This window comes from Trachemys scripta, chromosome 2 (assembly GCF_013100865.1).
Source record: "Trachemys scripta elegans isolate TJP31775 chromosome 2, CAS_Tse_1.0, whole genome shotgun sequence".
Lineage (NCBI taxonomy): Eukaryota > Metazoa > Chordata > Testudines > Emydidae > Trachemys > Trachemys scripta.
The window spans coordinates 203860411-203879214 of NC_048299.1; the positions used below are offsets into that span (position 1 = coordinate 203860411).

The window sequence follows — 18804 nt, forward strand, 5'->3', positions numbered from 1 at the left end:
AATCATTTTTTGCATTAAGATGGGAGATAGATTTCAAACATTTTCTCTGGTGACTAAATATTTGCTATACATAACAAAAATTCAGAACTGATAATTTAATAAAATAAGTTCTACATATGGTGGAAAAGAGTCTCCCAACAAAGAGTTAAAGCCATTATAGATCATCCCGACCGGCAAATAAATTGGTTCAGAGGCTGACAAACAACAATAAACCAGCCATTGTGCTTGACTGGGACACTTACTTTGCAGTAGAATGAGGATTCTGGATTGGCATAAACCAATCTCAGAACTGAATTTTCAGCATACTGGTCATCTTAACCTGAAACCAGATATGAATTTCATACCTGGCCTTCATCTTGGAGTGAGCCAAAATCCTGGATGTCAATACACCCAAACTGTGGCACGGCTGGATCAAATTATAGACATTTGTACAGTCTTTGAGCTTCAGTTTTTTAGTGGCACTCAGTGCTGGCTGTTTGTCTTTTATTCTACACACAAGAGATGTAATTAATGGAAGATTCCTTTCAAACTAGAGGAGGCTTCATGTGATGAGAAGTGCTTGCCAGGGCAACTCTACACAGCAAATCACACTGATATCTTATAAGCAGGATATCCAATACATCTTAAGACTACAGACAGATCCCACTCCTATTAAAGGAAATGGGAATCTTTCTCCTGACTTAAATGGGAATTGCACTCTATAAGAGTACAGCTACACTGCGTTTTAAAACACATGGCAACAAGTCTCAGAGCCTGCATCTATAGACATGGACTCATAGTTCTGGCCCTAAAACCAGCTGTGTAGACATTGTGGTTCAGGCTGGGGTTCGGTCTCTGAAGCCCACCCTGCCTTCTTGGGCTTCAGAGCTCAAACTCCAGCCCAAACCCGAATGTCCACACAGCTGTTTTTAATTCTGTAGCGCAAACCCGATGAGCCCAAGTCTGTAGACCTGGGTTCTGAGATTCGCAGCCATGGGATTTAAAAAGCAGTGCAAACATACCCCAGAGCATCTAAAAATGTATGGTTCCCCCCCCCCCCCGACTTCCATGTTCAGATGCGATCAATTCCAGCTGTGTATAGTCCACAAGACTTATATCATTTATCAAATCACTATACACATAGTACCTGCAAGATTTAAGGGGCCCAATTCTCCTGCTATTGAGGTCAAAGGATCAAGTTCTTATATCTGGCAAAAGGAGATGGGATTTTCATTTTCAAAAGGAACAAGTCATCAGGATCAAACCAGTCTTAAAAAATACAGATCAAATTGTCAATATACATTCAAAGTATTTACCTAGACAAGAAAAAGGTCAATAGCTTGATGTTTGCTGACAGTGACTGCGGTCTCTGAGACTCACTGCAGTGCAATCAGTGCAGACAGGAAAGCATGCAGGACTAATTTAGATACTAAAAGAAATACAGCATCTTGTTATGGTGCAGTTACATTACTGGAACTGGCCTTTCATATATCAATTACCTCTTTCTGCACAAACTTCTGGAATCCACAGGTTATAACTTCTGCTGCATTGTGGACAGTAAGGAACACAGGAATTGGCTGCCATCGGAGGAGGAAAATGACATTCAGAATTAGTACCCTCTCTCTCTACAGTAAGCTGTTATTCATTTTCCTATATCTGTCTATTGATACAGAAACTTGGGTGTTACTTAAGAATAAGGCATTGTGGATGCCATGGTTTTACAGGTTTACCATCAGTTTCTCCTATAGAGAATTGTCATAAACTAGGGAAGTAGTATAGAATAAGGTACTCAAGCAGTACTGGAATTCTACCTTCAAGCCAAAAGGACCCAGAGGAGCCTCTTGCAGCTACTCCAATGAAAGTAATCAAGAAATAGACAACAATAACAGTGATTAATCTGACTCCAGGTGAAGTCAACTAGACTGCAGGTGCTCAGCACCTTTTGAAAATCAGATCTGAGGCGTCTCAGATTGACAGCCAAAAACTGAGGCAACCCAACATCAGAAAATGTTGATTTTAATTCTCATAATACTCATGTGAGAAAAGTAAAAATTAATATCCACAGATGGGGAAAAAACAGACCCGGAGAGATTAGTTCATGTTTGTAAAGTGCTTGAGATCCACTTGGATGACAAATGGTGTATGCACCAAATACATCTTAGATTTTATTTTGCAAAGAAGCCTCAAACCATTTTTATGTGTTTTGTTCTTTTTCAAATAGCTGGACAAAATGTCCCTACTAAAACATTCCTAGCTACAATGACAATTCAAATGGAGCAATGAACACATTTACACAATGATTGCTTTAGACACCTTTAAATTAGCAAGAAAATGGGGGAAAAAACAAGCAAACAAAAGTGCATGTAGGCAGCAAATTGTCAGTTGCTCTTTCACTGGTAATGAAAACCTAACAAGTCCTGACCCCACAGCTGGACTTGGACGTCTGATGCCAAGTGAGAAAGTTAAAATGAGACCATCTAATATAAGTGTCTTGAGCTAGACACAATAATAGGAAAATCTAGAAATAATGATATCCAAGGAAAGTTGACACCAGAATTTACGTTCTTCCTTTTGTGGAGCCAATTTACTACTTTTTTTGTATGCTATTGGCTCCTTTTAGAGTCAAAAGAAATGTGTTTTAGAGCCAACAATTGCTCCAATTTGACCAGCTCAGTTAACCTTCTCCATATGTTTATTATCTTTGATGTGAATATTTTTTTTAAATGTATGAGTGGCTTTAGTTCTCATGAACGGAAGGTTTACTGTCTGGGACCAGCCAGTGCAACTGGATTCTGTGCAGACTTCCTGACATAGTTCTGTCAATGCATCTCAGTCCAGACGCAAGCAATCCTCTTCCAGTTCCAGACCTGTCCTGAGCAGAGAGATGGACAGTGTTTTTTGTGAAGTGCACAAATAATAATAATAGAGAGCCTAATACAACAAACAATTATGTGTGTAAGTTATTCACTCATAAGTGTTTGCAGGATTGGGCCCTTGGCGTGGCCCATGAAATTAATTTAATTTCTACTTGGGAGGTAAACCACTGGATCCAAGAGCCAAACATACCGCTGATGAGAGCAGGCCCAACTCCAGTGATCTGTTAAATCAATTTTCCTTACGTCTGTATTATATGCCTATAGTGGACATTGAAGCATGCATTCAGGAGTGAAATTCACTCAAATACATGAACCTACACACCAGTTAGGGTCCATGAACCTAATAGGACTATTCCCATGAGTAACTTTCTCATGTGCCCAAGTGTTTGCAGGATTGGCCCTTAAATCCCCATTTGTCCACATCACAAAACCGAGTATGACTGGTAGCTTCTGTTCAAGAGAGGTTAGGACATGGACCACTAAGATCTGTGCATGGACGGAAACCTCATTGTGTGGATCTCTCCCATCCTGCACAGAAGTGGGCTCAACCCTTCCTCTCCCCACCAAAAAATATTCCCCTCTTTCCTGGATGTCCATGTATCCAGGCAGTAGGGAAGGAGTGGAAACTGGGTAAACCAAGGGAGGAGTGGGTGAACCAGGGATCTGACTGAGGAGGACTTACTCGGTACCTCCTCCATCCCTATGGAGTGCAGGCAGAGAACACAATACAGCCTGAAGCCTGAGGATGCTTCATTGTTTCCTTTTAGCCCTTTCTAAAGGATCTGTGGTTAGTCACAGCCAGAGAAGCCAAATGGATTTGCTCTAATGAGGAGCCAGAGAAGCCACCATTGTAGGTGACTAGGGTGAGATTCCATCTGCAGGCAAATGGTCCCAGTTTCCTGAAGATCCACTGTAACCAAAAGGGAATGAGATTGGGCCCCACAGCCTTTTCCATGGCAGTGGGGGGCCCTGCCCTTCACCCTCTCCACCCAACAAGATGAAGCTGAGGTGTATTACTGCAAGCAGATCCTTATGGAGATTACCCTCCCCATCCCGCCTGTGGGTTTTAATGTGGGTGGGTATGATCTGGCCGTGGAGTTGAAGAGTGTTGTCTAGGTCTGGATTGGGATGCATTGACAAAACTCATAGGGTAGTTTGCACAGCATCTGATCACAGACTGGACAATTCCGATAAAATACTGCTATGGGTTTTTTAAAATAAGGTCACAGGATTTTCATTTTCAAAAATACTGAAGGCAATTTAAACAAATGATATTAAATATTACTTAAAGCATACTTGACCTCACCTAGATCTTCACTGGCCTATTATGGTTTAAATGACTTTATGAATCCATTCAATCCTTTAATCTCTTCCCAAATAGACAATTTGCAATTTATTTTTTCAAACTCCATAATGTGTCAAAAATATCCTTTAAAAGGGACACAAGCCTTTTCCATTGATCTCATTCTGTATCTCATTTGCAATAGAGGAAAACAATTTAAAAAACAGAGTTAGTAACTCCTCCAGCAACTTCTGTTTGCATAAGGCAGATTGGCGAGGCTCTATTCTGCAAGATGCTGAGCATTCCTGGGAGGTGCTGAGTCCTCTCCACTATCACTGAAGTCAGTGGGAGTTCAGGGTGCGAGGTACATCTCAGTGATGCTCCACATCTTGCAGAATCAACACTCTAATCTCTAGTAGTGTTAGTAAAACAGCACTGAAATCCTTGCTTGTAGAATATTTTCTTTATCCATGAAGTATAGAGAATCTGGTTATTCATTTCCATTGGTATGTTCCTTACCAATCTAGATAATGCCCTGGAACCTGCATAGATAATGCCCACAAAAAGCGCTGAAGCCGGGAGCCATGTCAGTACTTCAGATCTGTAAAAAAAATGAACAATACCATTATTTACCACATTCCTTTTACAAATGGCCATTAGCAGTAGTTGTTTATGCTGGACAATGTAAAAGGGCTTTCTCAAGTAAAGCTGTACATATTTAATTCAGTGTTTTGCCCCCACGTTCCCACCCCCAACTTACTTAGGAACTCTCCAGAACAGAAAAGAACAAGTTAACTCACCTAACCCCAAATTTCCCTTTTACTGAAGCAGCAGTTGTGCTCCCCAATATATATCTTCCCAGAATACCTGTTTAACTTCCATTAACAGCAATTGTTCGGATTGATTTTGACAGACATTTTCATTTTAATTGGCATCACTGATGCTCCATCTGTCAGTTCTTCCAACTTCTATTAAGGTATAAAATGCCCTGTGTGATGCATATATATATATATATATACACACATATATACACACACACACACACACAGGATGTACATGTTTATTCCTCAGCTAGGTCTGCAAACATATTCCTCACTTAGCCCCTGTGGGATTTGCCTCTTGAGTTCTCATAATGACATACACTTGACTAAGGCAAACTCCTAGAGGCAGTTTAACAACTAATACGGGCGAATGAAGTCATTCCAGCTTAATCTAATTTTTCTTAGTCATGTTTTGTGCTGTGGGCTGAAGCTTCAACCTTTATGAAGAGTCTTCACAATTTGTTTTCTTCTGCAAGTCTCAGGGTAGGGGAGGAAAAGCACCAAGCAAGTGGTTAACTTCAGTGGGAGTGATATCAAATCCTGAATAAGGGGGGGAAAGGGGGAGCAACTAAGGGCCTGATTCAAAGTCAATTGAAGTAAATGGATTTTTCCACTGATTTCAGCTGGCTTTGGATCAAGCCCTAACAGATCATGAAGTAACTCCAGAATATTTATTTTTAAAAAGTGTGGAATCCTAGTTCTTCCAAAGTCAATTGAATACTACAAAACAAGCCCCTGGTTTACATCATGTTCATGAAATGTGGACAAGAGCCAAAAAGTGCAGTCACATGATGCAAAAAGCAAAATAAAAAACTCCATTGAAGAATGTGAAATTAAAATGAGCTGAACTGAGGATATATGTGCAAAGATTTATGCAAATACAATGAAAGAAAAACAAACGTTTCATTTCCTTCTGCACATTTCTTTTCATATATGCTTTTGAAGACACATGACTAAAAACCCAGGAGATCTAAAAGTCACAGACATAAAAATCCCCAGGCTTTCTTGGGTAGTTATGATCATTTTGATAGGAATAATGCACCTTTTAAGGCTATTGACTTCAATTGGAATTTTGCCTGGACCAGGATCTGAACCTACTGTAGTGCACTACCAATGAGTTCACATCAGATCCCTACCTAAAGCAAACTATGCCATTGGAATGGAGAACTCTGAAAAAATAAAACCCCACAACTTGAGTACTGGATTCCCATTAGGAACATAAAAATAAAAAAACCCTGACCACCATGTGAAGTTTCAGGAATTCCCAAAATGTATATATCTCCAATGCAATCATACAAAATGCAGTGAAAAAGAATTTCAAAAGCAGTTCCCATGATGTAACAGTATGTTGGGTACGTTTGACCAAGAAAAAGCCTCATGTAACGTTTCTTTGAATAGTCCAAGAGGGGAAACTGAAGAAGGCTGCCTGTAGTGTGACCCTAGGCCAAGAGAGGGCACATGAGAGGCAGCTGGCTGGGTTACACTGAGACCTGGCTTATGCTACAAGGTTAAATTGACATAAGCTGCCTTGCGTCAACCTATCTATGGAACTGCATCCGACGAAGTGGGCATTCACCCACGAAAGCTTATGCTCCAATATATCTGTTAGTCTTAAAGGTGCCACAGGACCCTCTGTTGCTATCTGTGGAAGTGTCTTCACTTAAATTTGGCTCCTGCCGACGTAAGTGCCTCTCTACACCAATTTAGTAACACCAGTTCTCTGAGCGGCCTAAGGTCACATGGTCAATGTATTTAGGTCGATGCAGTGTCAGTGTAAACACTGTGTTGCTTACGTTGACTGTTACTGGCTTTCAGGAGCCGTCCCACAATGCCGCACACTGAGAATACAATTGATACAAGTGCTCCTGGTGAGGACGCACACCACCAATACAAGGAGCCAAGTGTGCCCCCACACACAAGCGATTTAATAACTGCATGCCGACATAAGTTAGGTCAACATAAATCTGTAATGTAGACATGGCCCAAGTCACTTGTACTAACGTGACTGACAGCAGAACGCAGTGACATGCATACAAGGAAGTAAACTGCTGTAACAAAGACAGGAAAGGCAAAGGCAGCTGCCTGGCTGTTAGGATGTGATCAAAAGCCCACTGAAGTCAGTGGAAAGACTCATTAACTTCAGTGGGTTTTGAATCAGATCCTTAGGGCTCTGCATTTCTCTTTGAGTGAATGCAATATGAATCATAGTCTCTTACTCCCTGAGTAACTACGGAGATGTTATGCATAGCCCCTAAGGGTGGGAACATATCCAACTCTCTACAGAGCCCTTCTTGCTGAGCCAAGTTCCACACAGAGTTACAAATCCAGCCTTTTTGCAGGTAGGAGAATGGTGACTGTGGTGGCCTTGGGAGTTGGGGGATGATAAACTGGGGTGTCCAAAAAGCTAAAGAAAACTTCTTGTAACCACATGCTTTATATAACTCAGTATCTGCTGCTTTTTAGCTTTTATAAAAGATATTTCTTGGGTTCAGGGTCAGACGTACACGCAGGAGAAAGGGATATTCCAGTGCAAAGCTAATGGGGCTACATTTTTCAAAAGCACCCTTTAAGTTTGGGTGCCTTACTTGATGCACCTGATTTTTCAGAGGTGTTGAACGCAGCTCCCAGAAGCATCACTTGGAGATGTGGACACTTGGCACCTCTGAAAACCAAGTTTAGCTATCTAAAGATGGGCTCTCAAAATTAAAGCCACCCAGAATTAAAGAGCATTTCTGAAAATTTGGACTTAAATGTCTTACACAAATTGCGGTACCTACCTAAGGGTAGAGCAAAATATGAGACTTCATACAAAGACTGGAATATAATTACAGTTCTTTGCAAAATGAGTCTAAAGCATTGGCTATGCCTAGTTATTTAATTTAGTCATTAACTAATAGAGAATGTCTACTCCATAACACTATGGAGAAATTCTCTCAACTGTTCATCTCTCAGGGATTGTTAGTCTCATTTAGTTCCCTATATCAGACTGACATCTAGTGGATGTAAGGCTTTGTTTCCAAAACACACACAAAAGCTGGTCAAAATTTTTCCATCAAAACTTTTCTTTGATAGAAAATGGCTTTTCAACAAAATCCAAAGTTTTCATCTAAAATTTTCTTCAACATTTTTCAAGGTTTTCACTGAAACAAACAAACATTAGAAACAAAAAAAATTCGGTTTAGTTTTGGGTATGGCTTTAAATTTTTCAACAATCCATAAAAACTCAAAGAAAAAATTTGACAAACAATTTTGATTTTGGTTTAATTCAAAAAAAATCATTTCCAAATGAGGCATACTTTAAAAAAAAATTGACAGGATGTAACTTATGCCTGCATCTCTTCTGTATTTCCAGGATATATTAAGGGTAAAGAAAAATAATGCATATAGAATAAAAGTTTGTTAATAACTGTAGTTACCAACTATCACTAGCAGAACAAGGCTGTTCCCCGAAGGGTCTGATCCTGTCAATGAGAGTTTTGGACCAAAATATTCCCACTCTATCCAAATTGCTTATAAAAACATATCGGGACAAATTCTGTTCCCATCTACGTCCCTGCAACCTCTCTGAAGTCAGTCTAGTTACTTGGGTATAAGTGAAAGCAGAATTCGGCCCATTAATTGCAAAAGAAAGGATTCCATTCAAAATTATGGAGTCCAGAATTACAATGCCCTATTCAAATTGTTTGGGTCTCAACACAAAAGTGCTCTATCTGAAAAACCTATCAATTAATATCACCATGAAAATTTCACTCCTTTATCAAATAAAATAGATGTATCTTTTTAATTACAATCAAAAATATGTAAGTCAAGAAATCTTGGTTGCACCACCTTTTACCACTCACTCTTCATGGAAAATTGAACCTCCACATCACCCATAGGTTGCATCTCATGCCTTTGCTAAGTCGAGTTTGTCTGTTTGAAAACCGTACATTTATACTCTGAACCGTACATTTATACTCTGCTCACTTTCATCTGCTCCTACGTGGCAGCTCAATATTTTCCTCTGCAGCAAACCTAACTGTGTCATAGTCCAACAACAAAAAATAAATATTAATGACGTATTGCAGAGTTTACCGTACCTTGAACTGCAACTGATCTCCACCCAGCCCAGCTTCCAGGAGACGTGGAGTAGAAATCCACCAACTAATGTCTGCCACCTGAAACAACACAGAACCCAAAACAGGTGGGTTTTTTAAAAATCACAAACCATATTTCCCATAGCAAAGTTAGGTTTCCCTCATATGTGGCTTGGCATCTTTTCTTGTCATGCCTCCTAGCCCTGGAATGTTACCCCTGAGCCAGTAGAGCAGTGATGGGCAACCTGCGGCCTGCACGCAGCCTGTCAGGGTAATCCGCTGGCGGGCCACCGGACAGTTTGTTTACATTTGCACGGCCGCCCACCGCTCCCAGTGGCCGCAGTTCGCCATTCCCAGTCAATGGGACCTGCAGGAAGCGGCGGCCAGCACATCCCTACGGCCCACGTCACTTCTCGCAGCTCCCCTTGGCCGGGAACGGCAAACCGCGGCCACTGGGGTCTGTGGGCGGCCATGCAAATGTAAACAAACTATCTGGAGGACTGCCAGCAGATTACCCTGACGGGCTGCAGGTTGCCCACCACTGCTGTACAGCATGCAGCCCTGCTCTTTTCTTTTAAAACCTTTCTTTTCATTAGCCTTCAATCTCTCCACCCCATCCATCACTCTGGCCACTGCCCCAAATCTAATTGTATTCAAATATACTTTATAAGGAAGGAACTGACCACATTAAAGATTAGCACCCCTGCTCTCTTACATTATAATCTTGGTCCTTCCATATACTCTCCCAACACCGTTTATTTATGGACTCTTGCTCTGGGTTAAAGTAGACTGTAGGCAGGGATCTGTCCATTTATTTGTCTGATAAGCACTATGCATGATAATGATACCCAAATGCTAATTTTCTGTTCCATTATATTATAGAAGGGAGAAGGGAAAAGAAAACAGTTAAATAAACAGGGTTTGGGGATTGAACTTCCTCTTTGTCTTCCCATGTTGTTGGGGGCAGGGTTGTTTTGGTTTTGGGGTTCTTTTTGTCCATCTGTTTAAGTTTAAATCTTGTAAACGCTATTGGATCTAAGGCTTGAACAACTGGCTTCAGTTGGATCATTCCTGGCAGTAAGCACCAGGGATACCATGTGTAGTCCCACTGACTTCACATATCAACTCAAACATAACTATTCATGGTAGCTTACACTAGGCCTGGATTGTAAACTCCCTACGGCACAAACTGTATTTTCTTCTATATAGTGCCAAGCATACTGTCAATAACATCAAATAACGAATACATAGACTGTACACAGCACTCTTTAATCTGTAGCTTCTAGAGAAAGCTCCTTCATAACTGGCTGGTTTTTTATACAAAATCCAAAACATCCTGGATCTGCCACTATATTGGTATTTCACAACAACTAATAACACTCTACCCTATCAGAAGCGCCTTCTCTATCCTACTAGAGAAACAGTATGTGAAATCATGAAAAGACTGTGAGGGAATTTATTTTAAACTATAAAAAGAAAATCTGTATACTCAGTGTTAGTTTTATGTTGCATATTTCCTTTTCCTTTGGTTTAGCAGAGTCTTCTTTGGGGGTGTGGGGTTTGAATACTATTTGCTTTATATTCAGTAAATGTTTAGTGTGCTGTGCTGTAATGTGAAACCATTGTAGCCTGTGTAACTGTTAGGCACAAAGGGTTTGTTTGCCTGTTAGTCCTTTCATTGTGAAGCACTCAATTTAAGCGGTGTGTTGCAAAAAAATAAAAGAAAGACACTATCACATGCAATGCACTCTACAGCAGAGGTGGGCAAACAGTGGCTCACAGGCCACATCTGGCCTGCGGGACTGTTCTGCCCGGCTCTTGAGCTCCCGGCTAGGGAGGCTAGCCCCTGGCTCCTCCCCCATTATTCTTCTCTCTCCCACACAGCCTCATCTCGCCATGCCGCCAGTGCTCTGGGGGCGGGGCTGCGAGCTCCTGCCGGGCAGCGCGGCGGCATGGCTGGCTCCAGCCAGGCAGCGTGGCTGGCTCCGGCGGGGTGGCGCGGCTGCCAGTCCTGCTGCTCTGAACAGCATGGTAAGGGGGCTGAGGGTTGGATAAGGGGCAGAGGGTCCCAGGGGGCAGTCAGGGGACAGGGAGGAGGGGGCGGTTGGATAGGGTGGAGGTTCGGGGTGGTCAGGGAACAAGGAGCAGATGGGGGTTGGATGGGTCGGAGGTTCTGAAGGGGGCAGTCAGGGGGCAGGAAGTGGGAGGGAGTGGATAGGGGGCGGGGCCCAGGCTGTTTGGGGAGGCACAGCCTTCCCTACCCAGTCCTCCATACAGTTTCGGAACCCCGATGTGGCCCTCAGGCCAAAAAGTTTGCCCATCCCTGCTCTACAGCCTGATGCTGGTGGAAAGCAGATAGATTACTGCCCACAGGGAACATTAAGAACAATCAGTGCAGCTACAACAGTTCACTTTACCTTGTTTAGATGAAGGGCATACAATAATATAAAAGCTGGGTAAGCCGGATGTTCATCAGGGGCTTGATCCTGCTCCCATTCAAGTCAATGGCAAAACTCCCATTAGCGTTAATGGTGCAGGATCAAGTCCCAGAGAGCAAACTCACCTCTGGTATTGAAGATAATCCTACAAGGTGCAGAGCACCCACCACTCCTGTTGAAGTCAATGAGAGTTGAAGGTCCTCAGCACCTTGCAGGAGAGAACCCTACAATAGACAGAGAACACAAGCAATGACAACAGACCTATGGCAGGGTGAGATGAGGAGGATAAGGCGCTTTTCTCGGCTCACTTACTCCCAAATCTAACGCGATAGCATGCAAAGGCCTTTTAACAGTCAGTATTTACCAACCATTACTACAATGAGATAGCCCACTATTTCCGTGTACTTGGAAAAGGAAATAACTACAGCAACTCAGATAGCACAGTGTGGTAACTGCTAGTGAATGCTGACTTTTAATGAGGACTTACCATATTTGTCTTTCACATACTCCCCTCACACACACTTCATCCCAGAAAAAATGAAGTGTTATTGTGTGTGTGTACAGTGCCTAGTACAGTGGGGTCCTGGTCCATGACCAGGCCTCTTGGGTGAAACAGTAATATAAAGTAATTTGTACACACATTGACAGTAGAACAAACTCCTGAAAAAAAAATTCATAACTCTTTTTCATATTAATAGCCCTCACAGGCCTCAAAGAAAATGGAGATTTACAGGGGTTCACCACAGTAAAGGGGGGGAAAAAAGACAGAAAAAGTTAGGTAATGGTCCAGGACTTGAAAATATCCACTCTCCATAAACACTATTGGCAGGTCACATATGCCAAGAGGACAAAAATGATGGTGAAATCCTGACCTCCATTAACATCAATGGGCCAGGATTTCACTCAATGTCTTTTATAAATTGATGACAGCAGTGATAGTAAATACAGATAACTTGGGCAAAACAAAAGGCTTGTCAGAGTCACTTGCATAAAGTTGTGATTTGTAACACAGAATTACAATTAAGAAATGGGCTGAGCTTGAAAATAAAGTGTCCTTGTATTTGTGTTAGCCTAGATACAGATTCGCCTTTAATTGTTAGCGTATTGGAAGAAATTAAATAAATCATGTATGCACATAAGCCAAAATCAGTACTTCTTAAAATGGTGTGGGAATCTTATAATTGCTACTTTCCTAGGTTAAAATAACAGGCCACCATGAAAACTAGAATTGATGGAGAGGCTGCTGATTTTGTAAACAGAAACTTTACCAGGATGACATTCATATTAACATAGACAAGTTAACAAACACTTTACTAGGGCTACATGGAGTATGTTTTCTAGACAAGAAAAGCCTGTAATGACAGGAGATGTTAAAGTTAGCTTCAGCATGGAACAGCTAGACAATACTGATTAGAGTCATATTTCAAACAAATGTGTTTTTCAAATGGTACTTACCCTTGAAAAAGGGTAGGGTAGGTGAATTTCAGGACAGACAGGACATACTGGAAAACAAATACCAAGTTAATGAACATTACACATCCATGGTGTTATAACATTAACAGACATTCATGAAGCAATGGAGTACAAGAAACTTCTACAGAAGAAAGCATGAACAAGGAATTCTAAAATCAGTGCAATTAGACACATCCCCAGCGCAGAACTGTTCTTAGCATTTCAGATGTGTTGGACCCTGCCTCATTCAGTGCAGGAGTTACATGGCATTAGAGTAAATAAAGGCTGAGGGCTGCATATTGAACAATGGAGAAAAATATAAATATTGGACAGCTGTCACATTCACTGAGCACCTTCCACACTGCACATGAGGCAAGGATCTGGAGGAAAAAAATATGTGACAATTTAATTAAAACTATCATATTGCATGCCCATCCTGGGGCTGAGGAAGGGTTGAATGGGCATGTTAACTTTGCCATTTCTTGATGATGAGCACTGCACTTTGCAATTTCAGTGTGGTTAGTATCGTTTTTTTGCATGGAATATTAACTAGTGTTTGGAAAGTGTTTTGGAAATGTAACATGCTACAGAAGAAGCATTAATGTTGTTTCTTTAGAATGTTTTAGCAGATCAGTATGTGTGGGATGTGGATCCTAGGGTGATTTCCCACATATGTGCCTCTGCAAATAAGGAGCTAAAATCTGCCGTCACTTATGCCTATGCAGCATCTAAGTACTTGCTATGACAAGGTTTATAAACACCATCCCCAGTAAAGGGGAGGAAGGAGTTAAACTTTCTCAGAAGGAAGGAAAAATTCCTGCCACACCCATAGATGCTGGAACTAGGGGTGCTGCTGCACCCCCAGGCCTAAAGTGGTTTCCATTATATACAGGGTTTACAGTTTGGTTCAATGACTCTCAGCACCCCACTATACAAATTGTTCCAGCACCGCTGGCCAGCCCCAAAAGGGATAATACAAGCTGTCTGTGCTAAAGGGAGAAGCAGGCAAGTGCTATTATTAAGAAGTAAGGCATTGGATGCTAGCAGAGACATTTATTCCCTGTAAGGATCATACTTTGCTTAGACAACAGGCTAAGAAGACTCTGCCTACAGAGCTCAGCACTGAACAGTATGGAGGATGAGAGACTCTGATCGTAGTCTGTTCAGGGACTGTGAGTGGCCTTATGTTCCCTGGAATGGCGAGAACTCTTGGGGAAGATTTAAATAAAACTCTTGATTAAGATCTAGTGCTGGTGAGCCTTAGCGTTTGAACCTGAAATTTGGCTGAATCCTAATGATCATTTTGGGGCTTCCAGACCTGCAGTGGAATCATATGGAGTAATTTTTGGCTCTGTGCTAGGACTCCAGCCATGCTCTTTTACAAGTTACCACTTAGAGCCTCACTGACATTAACAGGGTTATAATGTGAGTAGGCCCAGTTAATCTCATCTAGTTCAGTCAATCCTGGTTGGGTTTCCTAGCTATATCATTACTGGACATAATGTAATGCAGACTTGTTACTGACATTTTAATAATATAGAGTCCAAAGATGTGTGTCTTTGGTTGAAACCACAGGTTCCAAATTTAACCAATATATGTATGCAAAAGATACCCTCACTTCTCATATACTATTCATGATTCTTATAAATAAAAATTACAAGTAGAATTGTAGAACTTAGAGAAATGAAAATCTATTTAATCATCCAGTCCATTACACTTTCTATCCACATACCCACCTGACCAGTATGTATTCGAATATTGGGTATTGAGAGTTTCAGATGTGTCTTTATGCAGCTTGCCTCGCAGTGAAACTAAATACATACTCCAAGCTAACTTTTCAGTTGTGAAGTGAATAAATATGCCTGCTACACATTTTTTCAGATGAGTATGTGAATAATTGCAACAATTAGGTTGTACAGGTGTAAATGAAAGTAGAATTTAGCCCTGCGGATGAAATTTAACTAACAAACCTATTGATGCATGAGCCAGAAAAGAATCCAGCTTGCAGTCTTAACAATAGTTGCTCTGTAATGCCTTCAGGAGTAAAGAGTAGCAAAAACCTATTGGCATAATATTGGAAGGAGCTGAGCAAAACTCAATACCCATTGCCTTTAATGGGCATGGAGGATGTGAATCTCTTGCAGGAATTGGCCCCTATATTTTGTTACTAAAGAAATGACTTCAATACACACTGGGAGGAGGTCTGAGCAAGAAAGTGGCATTTTACAGATACTCTTCAGAGTTGATATATGCCTTGGTTTAAAGTACAAGTGTCTTTCTTTCTTTCTTTGCTCTTGTTCATGCAGTGCCTGGGACAAATGAAAATGCCTTATTCTGATTATCTTTTAACTTTTCTGCATTAAAGCCATAAACAATTTTTAGGTGTTTGAGGGAGCTCTGTTTATCTTATCTAAAATATATTTACCCTAGCACTTTCTGCAGCCCAACACCATTTAGATACAACACAGCTGCTGTTTTGGTCCCTTTCAGTTCCTACCTGCTACGTCAACCCTCCCTGACATTCTTAATAGAATGTGTGTGGGACAAACGCAGAAGCCGTGGGAGGTGGAGGGGGATTTTACATTGTGTCTTCATGAAAAACTACATTTCGCCATCTCTCCTAAGGATTTCCACACACCTTTGTTGTACAAACAATGGTGTCTCTTCTTGCAAAGTATCTGCACCAGTGCCACAGAGGCACCCTCTGGCAGAGAAAATAAGAAGAGGCTACCATAGTTTCCCCACAGTTATGTGACACTCAAAATACAAACTCTGGGATTGATTCTGATCTCACTTGTGTCCATTTTACCACTAGAATTCCACTGGTTTCAGTGAAATTACCACTAATTTTCACCATTCTCATTGACAGCAGAATCACAGACTTACTGATGCCATCAACCCTGGGCTACAGGCATTCAAAATAAACCTGTGAAACTCAGAATGTGGAATTAAAACTACATAATACACAAACTCAGGTACTTAGCGAACAAATATAACAATTTTGGAATAAGTTTAGGCTATAAAAATTCTCATCCACAGTGTGCACTCTGGCATATTTTTCGTTCTATTTCTTCATGGAACTTCCAATGACATCAATAAGAGAGCACAGTGGAAAGTAGATTTTTGCACTGAATTTACAGCTTAATGATATTAAATCTACAATGGATATTAAGCTTTGCTTAGCTACCATGATCACCCTTTAAAACTCTGGCAGTTTTGACTTGGATAAGGTACCTTGGTGTTTGCAGTATTCCCTAGTGAATGTTGCAACTACTAAGCTACCATTCTATTTTTAATGGTGGCCACTGTGCCTTCTGGTATACTCTTAATCCTATGTTGAAAGCATAAGGACTACATCATATATCAGGTCTTTACCGCTTCCGCTTTCTATATTTGCCATGCAGCTAATAATAGCCTTACAGGAATATTAAACTAACACTGTCAAAGCAATATAACTACTGGCTCTGTAGCCAACATTTTTTGTTTGCACTGCAAAGAGGCCCTCCCTTCACTCTCATAAGTAAGCAGGATATTGCAATTTACATACCTTGAAAATGTTGCTTATTTTCACATCTTTGAAAATGGAGCCAGCTGAATGAGCCTCAGATGTGCATGAAATCATGGACAATCATATCCACACAACAGCAAATAGAAACCCACTAGAGCTTTAGCTGAGAAGCTGAGTTTTCATTTATGTTGCAGCCCTATTTTTGGAGGGACTGGCAAACTTTTACTAATCAGTATAATTCTCAGTTTTGTGCCTTTTTTTACTGCTATCAGTGTTTGTCTGCCTCTATAAGTTAACAGTTACTATATTTACAAGCCTTACATTGTATTGAAAGGATAATCTCACATGTCAGAAGCCCAAAATTAGATCCACTTTTTTCTTTTCTTTTTTTTTTTTAATTCCAGTAAAAATTTTGAGAGGATTTTAAACATTTCAGTTCTTCTTATGGTGGGGGAAGGAGGAAGTGTCAGCAAAACAGCACTCATGAGCAATACTAGAACAATAATAATGTTTAAGGATTACATTAAGAAACCAGGAGCCTGGTTCTCATCTAATGTACACAGCTATAATTCCACTGACTTCTGTGCAGTTACTCCTGCTTTACACTGGAATTGGTGGAGAGATAATGAAGCCTCATGTTTCAATTTCAAGCTTCCAAAGAAGTTTTTAAAAAGTGAGAAGAAATATAAAATGGCAGTCACACTTAAGTGAAAGTACTGTACAGTAATCATAACGGTAATTAATACTTGTTTAATTCTTCCCAGCCCCTTTCCCCCACAGAGCCACACTTCACTCATTTGCCCAAGGCTTTATTTTCTGCCTTACACTAACTTTGTAATCAGTGTATTTACATATAGCCCCTAATGCCTCCTATCACTTTCAGCTTTTCCCGATTTTCCTTCGACCTAACTTTCCCCCTCTCTGCTTTCTGGGGGCGGGACAGAGGTTGGGTATAAGAAGTGAAGGAACTGTTATATTTTATGGCTTCTTGCCGCTGGGCTGTTCTTTTAAAGGGAGATACAGCCGCAGAGATGCATCCTTTTAATATGGGGTTTGGGGTTTCTGTTGGGTGTCTCCCTCATATATAGGGGCTGGAAGTCTCAACAATACAAGGACCTCTTCCCGATTCCTCTGGGCACAAGGACTATTTGCAAGGAGGAAGGGGTTTTGTATGCAGCTGACTATGACCAGCTGGAGTCCCTCAATTCTCAAGAGAAACTGAAAGTGAAATAGCAGCTCCTCCTCTTTCAGCAAGCAAGGAAAGATGCTGAGAGGAGAAAGAAATGCCGTTAGCCTCCCGCCTGTCAGATCTGGGAGAAAATCCAGGCAGGTGAATTAAAAAAGGAATGCTCAGGCAATCAATCAATACAAACCAACTTACAGCTCCCTCGTCCTCACCTTGTTGGTGAAATAAGAAGCCAAATAGAAGAGACAGAAGGAGAGACCAGCTGCAGGTCTCTTTAAATACATCTGTCACAGCATTTCCCCCGTCCGGGTGAGGAAGATGAGGCACTGGTTCTCCCTGCTGTGATCAACTGGAGACAGTGCTCAGGAAACTGCCACCTGGAGTAGCTGCCATGACAGAGACACGTTGCTCTATGATTGCTCCAATAGGCACAAGAACAACCTCCTGAGGAACTGCCTTCTTAAAGGGGCGATGCTCCCTCTTGCCAGAGGAAACACATTCAAGAGATGAGACACACAAACATGCTCACTCTCCCCATCACCACCCGCACTCCTGGCACACACACTTCTTACACTTGTGTGGTTCTCACACTCACGATTCTCTCACACTCCAGCTGATTGTGGAAAATAAATGCCTACAGATTTTAATAGCGAATGATAACCTTTCTATAGGTTGTTTGTGGGAAACCATCCTACAGAATGTCTTTGGGAATTACATCCCTGCTCTAGAATTCTATAACGGTTCAAAAAATTATAGAAAAGACCACATTCTCTATTAAGCTTCACACGCTTGTCTACATAATGAAATAAGGTGTTGTTTTTTTAAACCAGATTAGTTCAATTAAGTTTACATAGCACAACTGGAAACCCCTCTAACCACCCTTTAACACCTTTACGTGGCTGTATTCTGACACTCCAAACCTCTGAGAAATTCAAACAGCTGCTTTTTTAAAAAAAATAATCCTGCCGCAGAAGGTTTCCTCCTTTTCATCCCAAAAATATGGAATTTCCCAAAATAATTACCCCATCTGAGGCCCAGTGTGGGCAAAATTCAATCATGGCCCAGTGCCAGCTTTTCTTGAGAGAGAAAGTGTTGGAGTTCTGTATGTAATGGCCCTGATGGGCCTGAAATGGGATCATGATCCCAATGTGAAAGGAAGATTCCCATGTTCAAAATGGGGTATGCA

General features: G+C 41.2%; 1 protein-coding gene across 4 annotated transcripts in view; it reads right to left on the bottom strand.

Moving 5' to 3' along the window:
* TMEM241 (transmembrane protein 241) overlaps positions 1-18051 on the bottom strand; it is a 104491-nt gene extending 86440 nt beyond the window's left edge. For 2 of the 4 annotated variants that reach the window (XM_034762765.1, XM_034762764.1), the window contains exons 1-5: positions 17831-18050; positions 12928-12974; positions 9038-9115; positions 4657-4738; positions 1479-1556 (exon numbers count right to left, since the gene is read on the bottom strand). In XM_034762765.1, the coding sequence (XP_034618656.1) occupies positions 1479-1556; positions 4657-4738; positions 9038-9115; positions 12928-12974; positions 17831-17902 (357 nt within the window). In that variant the 5' untranslated portion in view covers positions 17903-18050. Of the gene's footprint in view, positions 1-1478; positions 1557-4656; positions 4739-9037; positions 9116-12927; positions 12975-17830 lie in introns of all 4 variants that reach the window. The other 2 variants (XM_034762767.1, XM_034762766.1) reach the window with 2 other exon arrangements.
* Between the last annotated feature and the right edge of the window lie 753 nt (positions 18052-18804).